The sequence below is a fragment of the Anomaloglossus baeobatrachus genome, chromosome 7 (assembly GCF_048569485.1).
Source record: "Anomaloglossus baeobatrachus isolate aAnoBae1 chromosome 7, aAnoBae1.hap1, whole genome shotgun sequence".
In the NCBI taxonomy this organism is placed as follows: domain Eukaryota; kingdom Metazoa; phylum Chordata; class Amphibia; order Anura; family Aromobatidae; genus Anomaloglossus; species Anomaloglossus baeobatrachus.
The window spans coordinates 169154077-169173937 of NC_134359.1; the positions used below are offsets into that span (position 1 = coordinate 169154077).

At 49.2% G+C, this 19861-nt stretch overlaps 1 protein-coding gene across 1 annotated transcript; it reads left to right on the top strand.

Moving 5' to 3' along the window:
- The first annotated feature begins 18003 nt into the window (after positions 1-18003).
- Positions 18004-19102, top strand: LOC142246030 (gamma-crystallin B-like). The gene is made up of 3 exons (XM_075319040.1): positions 18004-18012; positions 18271-18513; positions 18827-19102. Exons 1-3 carry the CDS (start codon positions 18004-18006, stop codon positions 19100-19102), a joined length of 528 nt encoding a protein of 175 aa, XP_075175155.1.
- Positions 19103-19861: the final 759 nt, after the last annotated feature.

The following is a 19861-nucleotide window of genomic DNA, read 5'->3' on the forward strand; positions in this document are numbered from 1 at the left end:
TATAAATGAGATCTCCTCTGAGACGTCTTTTTTCTAAGCTAAACATATCTAACTTTTTCAACCTGTCATCATATGGGAGGCCTTCCATTCCTTATAATAGTCTAGTTGCTGCCTTGGAACTGACTCTAACTTCTGAATGTCCTTTTTAAAATGTGGAGCCCAAAACTGGATCCCGTATTCCAGATGTGGCCTTACAAGTGATTTATAGAGGGGTAACAATACGTTGGGATCACGGGATCTAATCTCTCTTTTTATACACCCTAAAATCTTGTTTGCTTTAGCAGCTGCTGCTTGACATTGAGTGCTGCTGCTCAGCTTATTTGTAATGAGAATACCCAAGTCCTTCTCCTGTTCTGTAGTCCCGAGTTTACTTCCATTTAATGTATACGCAGCTATAGGATTACTCCATCCTAGGTGCATTACTTTACATTTATCAACATTAAATCTCATTTGCCAAGTATCTGCCCATTCTGACATCTTATCCAGATCTTTTTGTAATATTGTACTATCCAGGTCAGTTTTTTTGGTTTGGTTGGAGGCAGCCCGTGGCTGCCTGCTTTACCTGGCTTGCATACAAAAATATGGCGAAGCCCACGTCATTTTTTTGGTGGGCAAAAAACTTCTGCATACAGTCCTGGATGGAGTATGCTGAGCCTTGTAGTTCTGCAGCTGCTGTCTGCTCTTCTCCATACAGACAGACAGCAGCTGCAGAACTACAAGGCTCAGCATACTCCATCCAGAACTGTATGCAGAAGTTTTTTGCCCCCTGAAAAAATTATGTGGGCTTCGCCATATTTTTGTATGCTAGCCAGGTACAGCAGGCAGGTACGGCTGCCCCCAACCCCCAGTTGCCTATTTGTACCCGGCTGGAAAACAAAAATAAAGGGAAGCCCTTATTTTATTATTTCATGAATTTCATGAAATAATTAGAAAACAAATGACGTAGGCTTCGCCCCATTTTTGTGTCCAGCCAGGTACAACTAGGCAGCTGGGGATTGGAATCCGTAGCACAAGTTGGCCTGAGCTTTCTGGGCCCCACTGCTGCGAAGTGCAGTCTGCAGCCGCCTCAGAAAATGGCACTTTCATAGAAGCGCCATCTTCTGGCGCTGTATCAAACTCTTCCAGCACCTGCCTGCTATACCTGGCTAGCATACAAAAATATGGCGAAGCTCACGTCCTTTTTTTGTAGTTTTTTGGCAAAAAAAGTAAAAAATGCTTCCCTGGATTTTCCATTGCCAGTGAAGGTAACACCAAGCAGTGGGGGTTAGCAGCCAGTAGCTGCTTGGATTACCCTTAGCTAGCAATACAAAAAATGCAGCAGGAGCCCATATATATTTTTTTTAATTATTTATTTAAATAACTAAAAACAAAATGGGCTTCCCTGTATTTTGATTGCTGGACATCACAGTGCTGTAAAAATAAATCTTTAAAAAAAAATGACGTAGCGCTCCGCGGTATTTTTGATTCTCAGCGCAGATAAACCAGACAGCTATGGGTTGCCACCCACATCTGCCGTTACCTTGGTTGGCAATCAAAATACAGGGAAGCCCATTAATTTTTTCTATTTAAAAAATAGTTAAAAAAAAAATGACGTTGGGTCCCCCCATTTTTGATAGCCAGCTAGGGTAAAGCAGACGGCTGTAGCCTGAAAACCACAGCTGGCAGCTTTACCGTGGTTGGGGATCCAATGTGGAGGTCCCCCCAGGCTCTTTTTTTATAATTATTTTATAAATAATAATTACACAAAAAAAGTAGGGTCCCCCCCAAAATGGATCACCAGCCAAGGTAAAGCGGACAGCTGTGGTCTGGTATTCTCAGGGAGGGAAGGTCCATAGTTATTGGGCCTTCACAGCCTAAAAATAGCAGGCCGCAGGCACCCCAGACGAGGCGCATCCACTAGATGCGCCGATCCTGGCGCTTCACCCCAGCTCATCCCGTGCCCTGGTGCAGTGGCAAACGGGGTAATAAATCGGGTTGATACTAGCTGTAAAGTCACCTGAGATCAAGCCCAGCAGTTTGTGATGTCATGGCGTCTATTAGATACCCAACATCATAAACGATCAGTACTAAGAAAAAAAAAATCGACAAAAGAAATTTATTTGAAAAAACAGTCCCCAAAACATTTCCTCTTTCACCAATTTATTGTAAGAAAAAAAATAAAGGGGTCCCACGACGACTCTGGACCGTCTAGAATATGGGGGGGGAGACACTCAGGGAACGTATCCCCCATTTTCTAGGAGTGCGGACCCTTCATGTGAGGAGTGTGGGTGCAATGAATCTGCACTCACTCTCCCCGGGTCCACAGCAGCAGCGTCCATGTCGTAATGGTTGCTACCAAAGCTGCAATGCCCTGCTCATGAGGTAAGGGCATGCCTAATCAGGAGAACTACTGTAGAGGAAGCTCTGCTCACTGGTATATAGGTGCTCAGAGGTAATAATAGATAAAATTAGTGAGTAACCTCGGCACTCTAAATCTCACAGACTAAGTCAGTAAGTCACAATGGATAGTAATGCAAAATCACTCTTTATTGGTCCGTATTAAGAAATTTTTTTTTTTCATAAGCATATTAGTTTTTGTCCAAAACAAGTTACAAATGACGTTTCGGCCTGAGCCTTCGTCAGATTGGACTTATCTGCATGTAATCATGAAAAATGACAATAATCAGTATCTGGTACGAAAGAGATGTCAATCATAAAGTAAAATGTGCAGTAGGTGTAGAGCTACACTATGCATGACAGAGCTAATGGGTAGACCGACCATAGAAAAAGAACGGAGAAAAAGAACGGAGAAAAAGAACGGAGAAAAAGTGGAAAAAAAATGGAGGAAAAAATGGAGAAAAAGTGGAGAAAAAGTGGAGAAAAAGTGGAGAAAAAGTGGAGAAAAAGTGGAGAAAAAGTGGAGAAAAAGTGGAGAAAAAGTGGAGAAAAAGTGGAGAAAAAGTGGAGAAAAAGTGGAGAAGAAGTGGAGAAGTCGAGAAGAAGTGGAGAAGAAGTGTTTGTTCATGCCAGATGGGAGATAAATAATTTTTTACCGACGCTGTCATTTACTGTAACGTGATCATCGGTGTACGGTGTATACCTGTGATCACGTGAGCGTGGACCGGAAAAACCGTCCTGAATCATGATCTCCAGGGTCTCAGCTAGCCCTGAAACCCCGGAGATTTTCTGATGCTGGGGGGCGTTATTCACTTATTTCTGCCTGCTGTTTATAAACGGCAGATCAGAATAAGGCTACATTAACACGACCGATCCATTTTTGCGGTCTGCAAAAAACAGTCTGTTTTTTTTCACGGGTGCATCCGTGTGGCATCCGTTTCCGTTCCGTAGACGGTCCGTATGTCATCTGTTTGTCATCCGTGTGCCTTCCGTTTTTTTTTGTGTACTGCAAAAAAACTGAAGGAGGGTAAATGCATAAATTTACCCAGGATCCATAGCTTCATCCTACATGAGGCGGTCACATGTCCACTCCAGTGCCATTTTCTACTGCTTTTCACAGCGTAGAGCGCTCTGGTGATTTTCTTGTGCTTGTACACTTCATATCAGTCTTTTCTGTCATTATAATGGCAGAAAGACACATAATGTCCCACTCTCCTGCATTTTGTAATTTTGCACCCTTTGGTGCCTTTCATGTGGCACTAAGGGGTGCTTAGCTTTGTATTTAGCCAAAAAAATGAAAAAAAAAATTGACGTAGGGTTCCCCCTAGTTTTGTAGCCAGCTAGGGTAAAGCAGACGGCTGCAGCCTGCAGACCACAGCTGGCAACCTCACCTTGGCTGGTAATCCAAAACTGAGGGCACCACACGCTGTTATTTTAAATTAAATAAATAATTAAAAAAAAAAACACGTAGGGGTCCCCCCAAAATTGGATCACCAGCCAAGGTAAAGCAGACAGCTGGGGTCTGATATTCTCAGACTAGGGAGGTCCATGGTTATTGGACTCTCCCCAGCCTAAAAATAGCAGGCCGCAGCCACCCCAGAAGTGGCGCATCCATTAGATGCGCCAATCCTGGTGCTTCGCCCCAGCTCATCCCGCGCCCTGGTGCGGTGGCAAACGGGGTAATATATGGGGTTAATACCAGATGTGTAATGTCACCTGGCATCAAGCCCTGGGGTTGGTGAGGTCAGGCGTCTATCAGATACCCGACATCAACAACCCAGTCAATGATAAAAAAAAAAAACACGACAAACACATTTTTATTTGAAAAAACACTCCCCAAAACATTCCCTCTTTAACCAATTTATTAGAAAAAAAAACAAATCCAGGTCTGGTGTAATCCAAGGGGTTGCCATGACGATCCACACTGTCCCAGTCAATGAAGAGCAGGATGTTCCCCATTGGCTGGGAGAGCAGTGCAGTGACCTGAGCTAACATCAATGAGTCAGCCCAGGTCACTGCAGGGGGATGACAAGTGCTGCTGTCAGCGAGGTACATTACCTGCGCTGATCTCCTGCACACTGACAGCACCTGTCACTGGGTTCAATGACCGCCGCGTTCACAGCCAAGTATCGCGAGAGGCCCGTGACGTCACCGCTAGTCAGTCTCGGGTCGGAAGCGAGAGAAGATGATGTGACAAGCGGCGGCCATGGAGGACAGTGACAGCGCTGAGGTCGGGACTTCATCACCACAGGTAAGCCGAGCGGGGCCATGTGTGCAGAGTGTGTGTGTGTGTGTGTGTGTACGTGTGTACATGCCGCGGGCAGGAGGGGGCGGAGTGAGCTGAGCGGGGAAGTGTGGGCTTCCTGCACGTAACTAGAGTAAACATCGGGTTACTAACCAAAGCGCTCTGGTTGGATACCCGATGTTTATCTTGGTTACCAGCTTCTGGCAGGCTGCCAGCGATGGCTCCTGCACACTGTAGCTGTAAAAAGCCCTGCTTTTTGCTGCTAGAACCATTCTCGAACGTATCTAGAACTATCGAGCTTTTGCAAAAAGCTCGAGTTCTAGTTCGATCTAGAACAGCCCCCAAAATCACTCGAACCTCGAACTGGAGAACCGCGAACCGCGAACCGCGCTCAACTCTAATGACAAGTGCTGCTGTCAGCGAGGTACATTACTTGCGCTGATCTCCTGCACTGCTGACAGCACCTGTCACTGACTTCAATGACCTTCACAGCCAAGTATCGCGAGCGGCCCGTGACGTCACCGCTAGTCAGTCTCGGGTCGGAAGCGAGAGAAGGTGATGTGACAAGCGGCGGCCATGGAGGACAGTGACAGCGCTGAGGTCGGGAGGGCGGGACTTCATCACCGCAGGTAAGCAGAGCGGGGCCATGTGTGCAGAGTGCCAGGTGGGTGGAGCCTAGCAGGGCTATGTGTGCAGAGTGCCAAGTGCGCAGACCCTAGCGGGACCATGTGTGCAGAGTGTCAGGTGGGCGGAGCCTAGCGGGGTAATGTGTGCAGAGCGTCAGGTGGGCGGAGCCTAGCGGGGCCATGTGTGCAGAGTGCCAGGTGTGCGGAGCCTTGCAGGGCCATGTGTGCAGAGTGCCAAGTAGGCGGAGCCTAGTGGGACCATGTGTGCAGAGTGCCAGGTGGGCGGAGCCTAGCGGGCCATGTGTGCAGAGTGCCAGGTGGGCGGAGCCTAGCGAGGTAATGTGTGCAGAGTGTCAGGTGGGCGGAGCCTAGCGGGGTAATGTGTGCAGAGTGCCAGGTGGGCAGAGCCAAGTGGGGCCATGTGTGCAGAGTGCCAAGTGGGCGGAGCCTAGCGGGGCCATGTGTGCAGAGTGCCAGGTGGGCGGAGCCTAGCAGGGTAATGTGTGCAGAGTACCAGGTAGGCGGAGCCTAGCGGGGCGATGTGTGCAGAGGGCCAAGTTGGCGGAGCCTAGCGGGGCCATGTGTGCAGAGTGCCAGGTAGGCAGAGCCTAGCGGGGCCATGTGTGCAGAGTGCCAGGTGGGCAGAGCCTAGCGGGGCCATGTGTGCAGAGTGCCAGGTGGGCGGAGCCTAGCGGGGCCATGTGTGCAGAGTGACAGGTGGGCGGAGCCTAGCGGGGCCATGTGTGCAGAGTGCCCTGTGGGCAGAGCCCAGCGGGGCCATGTGTGCAGAGTGCCAGGTGGGCAGAGCCTAGCGGGGCCATGTGTGCGGAGTACCAGGTGGGCGGAGCCTAGCACGGTAATGTTTGCAGAGTGCCAGGTGGGCGGAGCCTAGCGGGGCCATGTGTGCAGAGTGCCAGGTGGGCGGGGCCATGTGTGCAGAGTGCCCTGTGGGTGGAGCCTGACAAGGTAATGTGTGCAGAGTGTCAGGTGGGCGGAGCCTAGCGAGGTAATGTGTGCAGAGTGCCAGGTGGGCGGAGCCTAGCGGGCCCATGTGTGCAGAGTGCCAGGTGGGCGGAGCCATGTGTGCAGAGCAAGTGGGTGGAGCCTAGCAGGGCTATGTGTGCAGAGTGCCAGGTGGGCAGAGCCTAGCGAGGTAATGTGTGCAGAGTGCCAGGTGGGCGGAGCCTAGCGGGGCCATGTGTGCAGAGTACCAGGTGGGCGGAGCCATGTGTGCAGAGCCAAGTGGGCGGAGCCTAGCAGGGCCATGTGTGCAGAGTGACAGGTGGGTGGAGCCTAGTGGGGCCATGTGTGCATAGTGCCAGGTGGGCAAAACCCAGCGGGGTCATAAGTGCAGAGTGCCAGGTGGGCGGAGCCTAGCGAGGTAATGTTTGCAGAGTGCCAGGTGGGCGGAGCCTAGCGGGGCCATGTGTGCAGAGTGCCAGGTGTGCGGGGCCATGTGTGCAGAGTGCCAGGTGGGCGGAGCCTAGTGAGGTAATGTGTGCAGAGTGCCACGTGGGCGGAGCCTAGTGGGGCATGTGTGCAGAGTGCCACGTGGGCGGAGCCTATCGGGGTCATGTGTGCAGAGTGCCAGGTGGGCGGAGCCTAGCGGGGTAATGTGTGCAGAGTGCCAGGTGGGCGGAGCCTAGCGGGGCCATGTTTGCAGAGTGCCAGGTGGCCGGAGCCTATCAAGGTAATATGTGCAGAGTGCCAGGTGGGCGGAGCCTAGCGGGGCCATGTGTGCAGAGTGCTAGGTGGGCGGGGCCATGTGTGCAGAGTGCCCTGTGGGTGGAGCCTGACAAGGTAATGTGTGCAGAGTGTCAGGTGGGCGGAGCCTAGCGGGGCCATGTGTGCAGAGTACCAGGTGGGCGGAGCCATGTGTGCAGAGCCAAGTGGGCGGAGCCTAGCAGGGCCATGTGTGCAGAGTGACAGGTGGGTGGAGCCTAGTGGGGCCATGTGTGCATAGTGCCAGGTGGGCAAAACCCAGCGGGGTCATGTGTGCAGAGTGCCAGGTGGGCGGAGCCTAGCGGGGTAATGTGTGCAGAGTGCCAGGTGGGCGGAGCCTAGCGGGGCCATGTTTGCAGAGTGCCAGGTGGCCGGAGCCTATCAAGGTAATGTGTGCAGAGTGCCAGGTGGGCGGAGCCTAGCGGGGCCATGTGTGCAGAGTACCAGGTGGGCGGAGCCATGTGTGCAGAGCCAAGTGGGCGGAGCCTAGCAGGGCCATGTGTGCAGAGTGACAGGTGGGTGGAGCCTAGTGGGGCCATGTGTGCATAGTGCCAGGTGGGCAAAACCCAGCGGGGTCATGTGTGCAGAGTGCCAGGTGGGCGGAGCCTAGCGAGGTAATGTTTGCAGAGTGCCAGGTGGGCGGAGCCTAGCGGGGCTATGTGTGCAGAGTGCCAGGTGTGCGGGGCCATGTGTGCAGAGTGCCATGTGGGCGGAGCCTAGCAAGGTAATGTGTGCAGAGTGCCAGGTGGGCGGAGCCTAGTGAGGTAATGTGTGCAGAGTGCCACGTGGGCGGAGCCTATCGGGGTCATGTGTGCAGAGTGCCACGTGGGCGGAGCCTATCGGGGTCATGTGTGCAGAGTGCCAGGTGGGCGGAGCCTAGCGGGGTAATGTGTGCAGAGTGCCAGGTGGGCGGAGCCTAGCGGGGCCATGTTTGCAGAGTGCCAGGTGGCCGGAGCCTATCAAGGTAATGTGTGCAGAGTGCCAGGTGGGCGGAGCCTAGCGGGGCCATGTGTGCAGAGTGCCAGGTGGGCGGGGCCATGTGTGCAGAGTGCCCTGTGGGTGGAGCCTGACAAGGTAATGTGTGCAGAGTGTCAGGTGGGCGGAGCCTAGCGGGGCCATGTGTGCAGAGTGCCAGGTGGGCGGGGCCATGTGTGCAGAGTGCCCTGTGGGTGGAGCCTGACAAGGTAATGTGTGCAGAGTGTCAGGTGGGCGGAGCCTAGCGGGGCCATGTGTGCAGAGTGACAGGTGGGCGGAGCCTAGCGGGGCCATGTGTGCAGAGTGCCAGGTGGGCGGAGCCTAGCGGGGCCATGTGTGCAGAGTGCCAGGTGGGCGGAGCCTAGCGGGGCCATGTGTGCAGAGTGCCAGGTGGTCGGAGCCTAGCGGGGCCATGTGTGCAGAGTGCCAGGTGGGTGGAGCCTAGCGAGGCCATGCATGCAGAGTGCTAGGTGGGCGGAGCCTAGCGGGGCCATGTGTGCAGAGTCCCAGGTGGGTGGAGCCTAGCGGGGCCATGCGTTCAGAGTGCCGCGTGGGCGGAGCCTAGCAGGGTAATGTTTGCAGAGTACCAGGTGGGAGGAGCCTAGCGGGGCCATGTGTGCAGAGTGACAGGTGGGCGGAGCCTAGTGGGGCCATGTGTGCAGAGTGCCAGGTGGGTGGAGCCTAGCAGGGCCATGTGTGCAGAGTGTCAGGTGGGCGGAGCCTAGCAGGGCCATGTGTGCAGAGTGCCAGGTGGGCGGAGCCTAGTGGGGTAATGTGTGCAGAGTGCCAGGTGGGCGGTACCTAGCGGGGTAATGTGTGCAGAGTGCCAGGTGGGCGGAGCCTAGCGGGGCCATGTGTGCGGGCGGCAGAGTGTGATGTGGGTGGAGCCTAGCGGTGCCATGTGGCGCTGAGGACGTCAGTGTCGTTGACTCCATGGCTGGGGACAGGTGAGTGTAAGTCTGTGTGTGTGTACATGTACATGCCGCATGCAGGAGAGGGCGGAGCGAGCTGAGCGGGGAAGTGTCGGCTCACTGCACACTTAACTAGGATAAATATCGGGTTACTAAACAAAGCGCTTTGCTTGGATACCCGATGTTTATCTTTGTTACCAGCTTATGGCAGGCTGCCAGCGATGTCTCCCTGCACACTGTAGCTGTAGCTGTAAAAAGCCCTGCTTTTGCTGATAGAACCATTCTCGAACGTAACTCGAACTGTCGAGCTTTTAGCAAAAAGCTCGAATTCTAGCTCAATCTAGAACACCCCCCAAAATCACTCGAACCGCAAACTGGCGAACCATGAACCGCGCTCAACTCTACTCATGAGCAGAGCATTGCAGCTTTGGTAGCAACCATTATGACATGGACTCTGCTGCTGTGGACCCGGGGAGAGTGGGTGCAGATTCATTGCACCCACACTCCTCACAAGGAGGGTCTGCACTCCTAGAAAATGGGGGATACGTTCCCTGAGCATGTCCCCATCATATTCTAGACGGTCCAGAGTCGTCGTGGGACCCCCTTATTTTTTTTCTTACAATAAAATGGTGAAAGAGGAAATGTTTTGGGGAGTGTTTTTTCAAATACATTTTTCATGTCTATTTTTTTTGTTAGTACTGACTACTGATAATTGTAAAAAAGAGCCTGGGGTGACCTCCACATTGGATCCCCAACCACGGTAAAGCTGCCAGCTGTGGTTTTCAGGCTACAGCCGTCTGCTTTACCCTAGCTGGCTATCAAAAATGGGGGGACCCAATGTCATTTTTTTTTTAACTATTTTTTTAAATAACAAAAATTAATGGGCTTCCCTGTATTTTGATTGCCAGACAAGGTAACGCCAGGCAGATGGGGATGGCAACCTGTAGCTGTCTGCTTTAACTGCGCTCAGAATCAAAAATACCGCGGAGCGCTATGTCTTTTTTTAATGAATTATTTTTACAGCACTGTGATGTCCAGCAATCAAAATACAGGGGAGCCCTTTTTGTTTTTAGTTATTTAAATAAATAATTAAAAAATATATATATATATGGGCTCCCGCTGCATTTTTTGTATTGCTAGCTAAGGGTAAGCCAAGCAGCTACTGGCTGATTACCCCCACTGCTTGGTGTTACCTTTACTGGCAATAGAAAATCCAGGGAAGCATTTTTTATTTTTTTTGCTAAAAAAACTACAAAAAAAATGACGTGGGCTTCACCATATTTTTGCATGCTAGCCAAGTACAGCAGGCAGCTACGGGCTGCTCCCAACCCCCGGCTGCCTATTTGTACCCAGCTGGGAACTACAAATATAGGGAAGCCCTTTTTTTAATTAATTCATGAATTTTATGAAATTAAAAAAAAAAAAAAACGACGTGGGCTTCGCCCCATTTTTGTGTCCAGCCGGGTACAACTAGGCAGCTGGGGATTGGATCCGCAGCACAAGTTAGCCCGAGGTTTGTGGGCGCCTCTCCTGCGAATTGCAGTCCGCAGCCGCACCAGAATATGGCGCTTTCATAGAAGTGCCATCATATGGCGCTGTATCCAACTCTTCCAGCAGCCCTGAAGCCGGGTGGCTTGCTGGGTAATAAGGGTTGATACTGGTTTTGTTTTACTAGCTAGTATTAAGCCAGAGATTCTTTATTTCAGGCAAGTTTGACCCGGCCATTAAGAATCTCTAATAAAGGGTTAAAAAAAATCACCACACACAATACTTTAATATAAAAATACTTTATTAAATACTTTAATATAAATAAATACACAGACACACTTAGGGACTCCATGTTTATTACCCCTTCTCAGCCCTCCACGATCCTGCTCCTCTGCCTTCTTTCTCAACACATGAAGCTTTGCTACATTAGACAGCATGAGAGAAAGGACGCTGTGCTCCGTGCAAAAATCACTCTGTGAGAGTGACCACAGGCTCCTGGCTGTAAGCGACGGGTTGCCATAGCAACGCTGCTCCGATCACGTGATTCCGGTGCCGCTGCGTGTGGTAGCGGTAACGTCACCGTCACCACTACTAAGCGCGTTGCTATGGCAACGGTGATCTCCGTTATTGACCGGCTGTGTCAGCCGGTCAATAAGGGAACGGGGAAGCAGAACGGGGAGTCGACCGTGTGCTAGAACTTGTCGCTGGTTCACGGCAATACACAAATGTGCACCGTGTACCAGAGAGATGCAATGACAGGTCCTAGCATGATGCGTCATAGTCATGTGACCAGTCTGTAACCAATGAGATAATAGACACGTGACTGGTCACATGGCTATTTTGACGTCACGATAGGTCCTGCATCACTGCTGGTTACCGGGAAGACGCAGCAATTACCGATGGAAAAGCGGCGGGAGACAGAGTGCAGGACACATCCTGGGGACAGGTAAGTGTTACGGCAATGTTTATTAACTGTATGTGTACATTTATAATGTGTTTTTATGTGTTTGTGATTGCCTCCCATTGTTTCCTATGAGTTCGAGTGGTTCGCTGAACAGGTTCGCCGAACTGAACTCGAACCAGACCTCCGTTCGGCGAACCAAGCTCGAGCAGAACCGCGACCAGTTCGCTCATCTCTAATTGTGATACCAGCTTTAGCAGCTGTCATTAACTCGTCATCACGTCACGTCACCTATATATGATCACAATTGTTCCAGCCATGTGGCACCTTGTCTGAACCATATTCTAAATAAAAGCATATTTTTCTGGACATATGATCGTTTTCTTCTTTCCGTTTTGGTTGTCACTTTTTACAGTTCTATTTGCTATGCATATCATCTGTCACGCTCCCCGGGTCCCCTGCCCTGCTCCCCGGCTCACCTGCCACGCTCCCCGGCTTCCCTGCTTCGCTCCCCGGCTCCTCTGTTAGGCGTCCTCCGCTCCACAGCCTCCAGCCCCCATCACCTGCGGTCCCCAGGCGGCCCGGTCCCCGCTCCCCGGCGCCCGTCGGCAGCTCTGCTCCAGGCCGGCTCCCCTGCTTCCTATTCACCGCTTCCTGCCCTGGCTTCTGGCACCCGGGCCTCGCGCATGCGCATTAGGGCGCGCGCGCGGTCATTGACCCTCTCTTAAAGGGCCAGCGTCCACTGACAGGATATTGAACACACAGGTACAGGGTATAAAGGGGTTTAATGTCCAAGTGGGCGGGGCCTGTTCTTCATGTTTCCTAAGCTAGGAGTCAGGTCTCCTTGTGTCTGCTGGTATACTTACCTATCTCTCTTCTAGAGCCGCTCCTGCCTCGCCATCCGGTCCTGACGATTCCCGAACCCCGAACGCTGACTGTCTGCCATCCCGTCAGTCCGTACCTTCTCTGATCCCTGTGGTGATCCATCCTCTCGCTCCATCGGTTCCGGACTCTGCCTGACAACATCTCGGCCTCCGAACCTGAGCTCCGTCACCCGGACTACCATCATTGACTCCGTGGTCCCAGGGACTTCTCCACTCCACTCTTTTGAACGGACTGTCCTGCTACCTGTAGTGCTCCGGCTACCGGACCCCTTGCCTTCAGTAAGGTGTTCGGCCCAGTGGATCCACCTCCTGGGTCTGCCCGTCCACCTGGCCCTAACATCATCCAAGAAAAGGAATTCCTCCTAATATACTATTAGTACTTGCTTAGTTATGCATATTTATTCCCTGCTAATTTTCTTTTGTTCTACTAGATTGTTCTGTGTATAGGCCAGTAAATGATACCAATGTCTTTTCCCATAATACTGTATATCTTGATTACTCGTATAAATAGTGTTCTTTACTTGTGACATGTCTTACCCAGTATGCACTGAAATACTGTTACTCTAATTGTGTTCAAAAGCAGTGTACACTAGAGATGAACCACCCCCCTAGTGTTCGAGTTCGGTTCGTCTAACGGTGGGTGTGTTCGACGAAAACAATGGCAGGCAAACAAAAAGACATACACACACACATAAAAAACACAAAAAATAGGTTCAGCTTACCAGCGTAGAAGTAGAAGTCACAGGAGAAATCGGGAGGTGCACGGATCGATCCAGATGAGCCAGTTCTGGTATGAAGAACGTATACCCAGAGTAAACTCTTTCTATGGTGTCCAAAAGTGAAACTACTTATAGGCCTTATAGGGCAAGGACATGTGACATACACAGCCAATGACATATGTCCTTGCTTGTGTGGCTAAAAATCCACTTTGCTGTGTGTGTGTGTGTGTGTGTGTGTGCGATTGGCTGACAGCCTCCACCGCCCCACTGTCCGTGCGGTTAGGAAAAAAAAATGGATCATCGTCATTATTTCAGGAACCTAAAGCCCCCCTTGCCCCCCGCACACTATACACTGAATTTGCTCTGCCATTGACGGCAGAGCATGACGGCTGCATTGTAAATAGTTTGATGACAGAGAGACAGAGAGAGATGCAGTGGCAATCAAGGAAACAGCGACTTAGGGCGGCGTTACATGCACTGATTTATCGTGCGATCGCATGAGCGATCGCACCCGCCCCCGTCGTTTGTGCGTCACGGGCAATTTGTGGCCCGTGGCGCACAAAGTCGTTTACCCCCATCACACGTACTTACGTCCAGAATGACCTTGCTGTGTGAACATCCTCTTCCTGATGGGGGAGGAACATTCGGCATCACAGCGACGTCACACAGCGGCCGCCCAATAGAAGTGGAGGGGCGGAGGTGAGCGGGACGTAACATCCCGCCCAACTCCTTCCTTCCGCATTGCCGGTAGGACGCTGTGTTCGTCGTTCCCAGGGTGTCACACGGAGCGATGTGTGCTGCCTCGGGAATGACGAACAACCGGCGCGCAGAAGGAGGAACAACTTTATGAAAATGAATGACGTGTCAACGAGCAACGATAAGGTGAGTATTTTTGCTCATTCACAGTCGTTCGTAGCTGTCACACGCTACGATATCTCTAACGATGCCGGATGTGCGTCACGGAGTCCTTGACCCCAATGACATATCGCCAGATATATCGGAGCGTGTGACGCCGGCCTTAATGGCAGCTATGCGCTGACACTAAGTCCAAGCTTAATCATGGCAGCGTCTATGAGACAGCTTACATGATTAACCTGTAAGTCAAGTGAATAAACACATACACCGAAAAACCTTTATTTTAAATAAAATAGCAAAAAAGCCCCCTCTTTCACCATTTTATTTAACACTCCCAAAACACAGCTCCGGCATAATCCACACAGGTCCCACGACGCTTGCAGACTGATTCAGCCGCGTCTGACACATAGTAATCAATGCAGCCTCGTAAAGAGCTTGCAGGGGTAACAACAGGTCATTTCTCACTGTCGGTATTGTAAACACAATACCGCTCGCGAGAACTCCAGTGTGCAGTGTGTCCTCACAGGGACTCTATATATCGATTCTCTATCTATCTATCTATCCATTATCTATCTATTGATCTATCTTTAATTATAATAATAATTTTATTCATTTATATAGTGCTATTAATGCCATAGCACTTTACATACATTGGCAACACTGTCCCCATTGGGGCTCACAATCTAAATTCCCTATCAGTATGTTTTTGGAGTGTGGGAGGAAACCCACACAAACACGGGGAGAACATACAAACTCCTTGCAGATGGTGTCCTTAGTGGGACTAGAACCCAGGACCCTAGCGCTGCAAGACTGCAGTGCTAACCACTGAGCCACCGTGCCGCCCACAGCTATCTATTTATCTATCTATCCATTATCTATCTATCTATCTATCTATCTATCTATCTATCTATCTATCCATTATGTATCTATTTATCTATCTATCTATCCATTATCCTTCTATTTATCTATCTATCTATCTATCCTTCTATTTATCTATCGATCTATCTATCTATACTTCTATTTATCTATCTATCTATCCTTCTATCTATCTATCCTTCTATCTATCTATCTATCTATCCTTCTATCTATCTATCCTTCTATCTATCTATCTATCTATCTATCCATTATCTATCTATTTATCTATCTATCAATTATCTATCTATCTATCTAAGATGGAAATTACCCTCTTTTTTTTGTCAATGAGCCTTATTGCACTGAATGTATTAAAACACATGTACCAGCCTGTGGAATAACCGCACCAAAACCGCACGAAAACGCAACAAAACGCATGCGGATTTTGGTGCGGTTTTGGTGCGTTTTTTTTCCGCGAGTGCGGAAATCTTTCAGAACCTGCGGAATTTTCTTAAGAAATTTCCATTTTCTAGTGCGCACACAGCCTAAGGCTTCTGCCACACTCACGTGAAATTCATGCACGTGCCGAGAGACACGTATTTTCCCTGCGTGTTGCGTGCAGGTAAGTACGTGTCTCTGGTACGTGCGTGACACGTGTGTTCTACGTGTGCTATCCGCGATAGCACACGTAGAACCGGTAATTATTATACTCACCTGGTCCTTCCTGATGTCCGCGCTGCTGTCCGTGGTGCTGATCCTCGGTCTCCAGCCCTCCCGTCTCCCCGCTGCTGCTGCTGCCAGGCAGTGAAGTGAATATTCAATGAGAATAATGAGCGGCGGTCGGCAGCAAGAGGCAGCAGCGGCAGAGACAGGAGGGCTGGAGAAGGTGAGTTAATGTTTTTTTATTTTTTCACTGACATGTGTGTTTTCTCCGGCGCGTGTCACACGCGACCGCATCCACACTACACCCGTGTGGTACGGGTGCGGGCCGTGTGACACCCGTGCTGCCGGTGAAAACACTGACATGTCAGCGCTTTGAAAAACGCACACACGTACAAACGCACACGGAAACACGTTCCGTGTGGTTTTACGTGTGTGTGCCTGCTACCATAGGGTAGCATTGCTGTACGTGTCTCCGTGCCGCCGGTACGTGTAAAAAATGACAAACACGTGCCGGAGGCACGGATGTGTGGCACTAGCCTAAAGGCGATGGATTCCTGTGAAATCATGCGTTGCATTAAGCAGAGAGAGAGACAGTGAGCCCCCATCATATTCACCACACACACCCCGGCACTACCGCACTCATCATTACCGCACACACCCTGGCACTACTGCACTCATCCCCGCTCACACGCAGGCACTACCGCACCCATCATCATCCCCGCACAAACCCCAGCACTACCACCCCCATCATCATCCCCGCACACACGCAAGCACTACCGCAATCATCATCATCCCTGCACACACGCAGGCACTACCGCAGCCATCATCATCACTGCACACACCACGACACTACCGCACTCCTCATCATCACCGCACACACGCAAGCACTACCGCACTCATCATCATCCCCGCACACACGCAGGCACTACCGCACCCATCATCATCACCGCACACAGCACAGCATTACCACACTCATCATCATCCCCGCACACACGCAGGCACTACTGCACCCATCATCATCACCGCACACACCACGGCACTACCGCACTCATTATCATCCCCGCACACACGCAAGCACTACCGTACTCATCATCATCACCACAGACACCCCAGCAGTACCGCCCCCATCATCATTCCCGCACACACCCCGACACTACTGCACCCATCATCATCCCCGCACACATAAGCACTACCACACCCATCATCATCCCCGCACACACCCCGGCACTACCACACTCATATCATCACCGCACACACCGGCCTCCATCATCTCCGCACACACGCAAGCACTACCTGAGTGAAGTCTCTGGTGACAGCGCGGCTCACTTCAGTTGCTACATGGAGCTGACACAGAGTGTTTGTGTTCTATGGCGCTCCCTGTCAACTTCATGTAGCAGAGCTGAAAGCGTTGTGTGGATTACTTCGGACCTGGATGGGTGTTTGGGTATTAATAAAGTGGTAAATGAGGAGGTTTTTTTGTCTTTTATTCCAAATAAAGGATTTTTCGTTGTGTTTATTTACTTTCACTTACAGTTTAATCATGGAAGGTATCTCGGGGAGACGCCTGCCATGATTAACCTAGGACTTAGTGGCAGCTAAGGCTAAATGGCAGTTATAGGCTGCCATTTAACTCCTTTATTACCCCGATTGCCACCGCACCAGGGCAATTCGGGATGAGCCGGGTATAGTCCCAGGACTGTCGCATCTAATGGATGCGGCATTTCCGGGTGGGTGCTGGCTGATTTTGTTAGGGTGGTGGGCTCCCTATAACGTGGCGCTCCCCATCCTGACAATACCAGCCTCCAGCCGTTTGGCTTTATCATGGCTGGTATCAAAATTGGGGTTGACCGCAGTTTTATTTTTTATTTATTTATTTATTTTACTGCACGATATAGACCCACCCACCGGCGGCTGTGATTGGTTGCAGTGAGACATCTGTCACTCAGCGTGGGGGCGTGTCTGACTGCAACTAATCATAGGCGCCGGTGGACAGGGAAAGCAGGGAATACGAGATTGAATAATAAGCGGCAGCCATTTTCAAAAGAGGAGAAGCCACCGGAGCTTTGTGACAGCCGTGCAGCTAATCGGTGACTAGGAAAGAGAGAGGGATTGTGCTGGGGATGCAGGACGCATGCAGATACGCAACATGCACACATAGCCTTACTGTGAAAAGCCACGCTTTTGGTGATCGAACCGTTATCGAACATTAACTCGAACTGTCGAACGTGAAGCAAATCATTCGAGTTTGTCGAACGACTCGAAGATCGCCCAAAACAACTCGAATTTGAAATTGGCGAATGGTTTGATTCGAACATCGCTCATCTCTAGTGTAGACTGAAAAATTAAGCATACAGTTTCTTATATCTGGAGCATGAGTTCAGCAGATGGATTCTAATGATCCCACCATAAAACATAGTGTAAATGTAGGTCTATATAAATAGGTTTTCTTACTTTGTTTTAATATGATTTTTAATAAGTCAATCACACAAACATAATGGACATTTTGTCCCCAAGCAAGACCTTTCTCTTTTTAGATTCTATGTGACTTTATCAAAGGTTTTGCTGATTTAAACAGTTCTATAAACCCTACATGAAAGGCAGCCAGTTAAAGTACAGTCACACTGTATCACACAAAAAGGATGACATATATTGCACCTTTATTGTGAGCGCTATGAGAATAGTTTATTTGTATAGAGAATGCAGATCAGCTTCATGACGTGTCTTATATAAAGATTCAGAGCCACTCTATGTAAGGTGTGAAAGCTAAAAACAGCTAAATCGTCATCATGGGCAAGGTAAAAAGATCCTAGTGCTCAAAGTATATATATATATATATATATATATATATACACACACAATATAAAGAGCTAAAGGCTCATAGTAGTTGTTTTGAAATTTGTCATTAGATAATGCAATTATAGTTTACAACAATGTATATGTATTATAACAACTTTTAATACTTTGATATTTATGTTTTAGCTCAGGTGTTATAAAAAGCAGAGGTTTCTTTTTTCTGCACTAAATGTATGTTTTCAATTATTGTTTTTCAACAGATCATTTTTTATGAAGACAGGAACTTTAAAGGAAAGCCCCATGAGTGTTCAGGAGATAACGCAGATCTGCAGTCTTTTTTTGCTCGTTGTAACTCAATCTTGGTAGAAAATGGAGGTTGGGTAATCTACGAGCGCTCTAATTATATGGGCCATCAGTATTACATTAAAAGAGGAGAATATCCTGACTACCAGAGCTGGCTAGGTTTGAATGACTCTATTAGGTCTTGTCATTCCATTCCTTATGTAAGTCTGTGATTTATCCTAAAAAATAATTACTTTTTATTTTCTAATGTATTGAGGTTCCATAACATAAACAACATTTGTTATATCATTGTTTATTTTTATCCACCTCTGGGATTTCTGAAATAACTTATTTCCTGTGCTAGACTGAAGTTTCTTTGATACTTTTACTGTACAGCTAGTATTGTATATATGCTGCGGTACATTATAATATTGAAGACATGAATTATAGATTATTGTATTTTAATCTCAGAGCAGATATCTTATTGTTGAGTCGTAGGCCCATGAGATCTTACACTTATTTTCCTCTTTACAGCACCGTGGATCTTATAGAATCAGGCTGTATGAGAGAGAAGACTTCCGTGGTCAGATGAAGGAATATGTTAACGACTGTTCAAATATTTCTGAAAGTTTCCATACAAATTATATTTTGTCCTGCAGTGTTCTTGATGGTTACTGGATTTTTTTTGAAGAACCTGGTTTTAAGGGAAATCAGTATTTTCTTAAACCCGGTGAATACAGAAGATATGCCAGTTGGGGTTCAACAAATTCTAAAGTTGGGTCACTGAAGAAAATTGTGGATTTTCATTAAATCTGCCATAAATTATCTAACTCATCAAAGCAAATAAAATAATTTTACTTCATTTACTTCATGTTTCTATTATATGTATGCAAATTGTCTTTTCAGAGAGGAAGCGGAGTCTAGCAACAGCTATTGCAAATAGCAATCCTAAAAATGAATATTGTTCCTCTAACAAACCTTACCACTAGAGATGAGCGAATCCGTCTAATTTTGGTTGGGCAGGTGCAGCCGGACTTTTGGAAAAGTCCGGTTTGGGACCTGGACTTGACCTGAATCCCAATGTAAGTCACATTATTGGGCAGTTTGGGTCTTCACCCAGATATATCCAGGGGTGCGTGAGCAGGATTTTTTCCCTTCTTTGTGTGCACACCACATTCAATCACAGTGTTGTTACCCCCAGTGCAAGCTTGTCAAACACTGCAAGCAGCTTGCACTGGGCTGAGCATCGAGCATACCTGAGCACAGCGCTACTCGCGTGAGTAGTGTTCATACGCAAACCACCCAAACTCTGAATCCGAAGTCTATTTTTTTGCAAAGTCTCCATTTGGCATGAACACCAAACGTTGGGTTCGCTCATCTCTACCTACTACATGACATAAGATTATCGATAAATGAACCGATGGATATTTGGGTTCACCGAACCACCACGAACCAAAAAGAATAAAAAATCGGGTTCGGCAGCCATACTTGACCCCGAACAATGAACCCCATACAAGTCAATTTGGGGCTGTAAAATGGTCATAGTAAGGGCTAGGGTGCTGCAAAAGA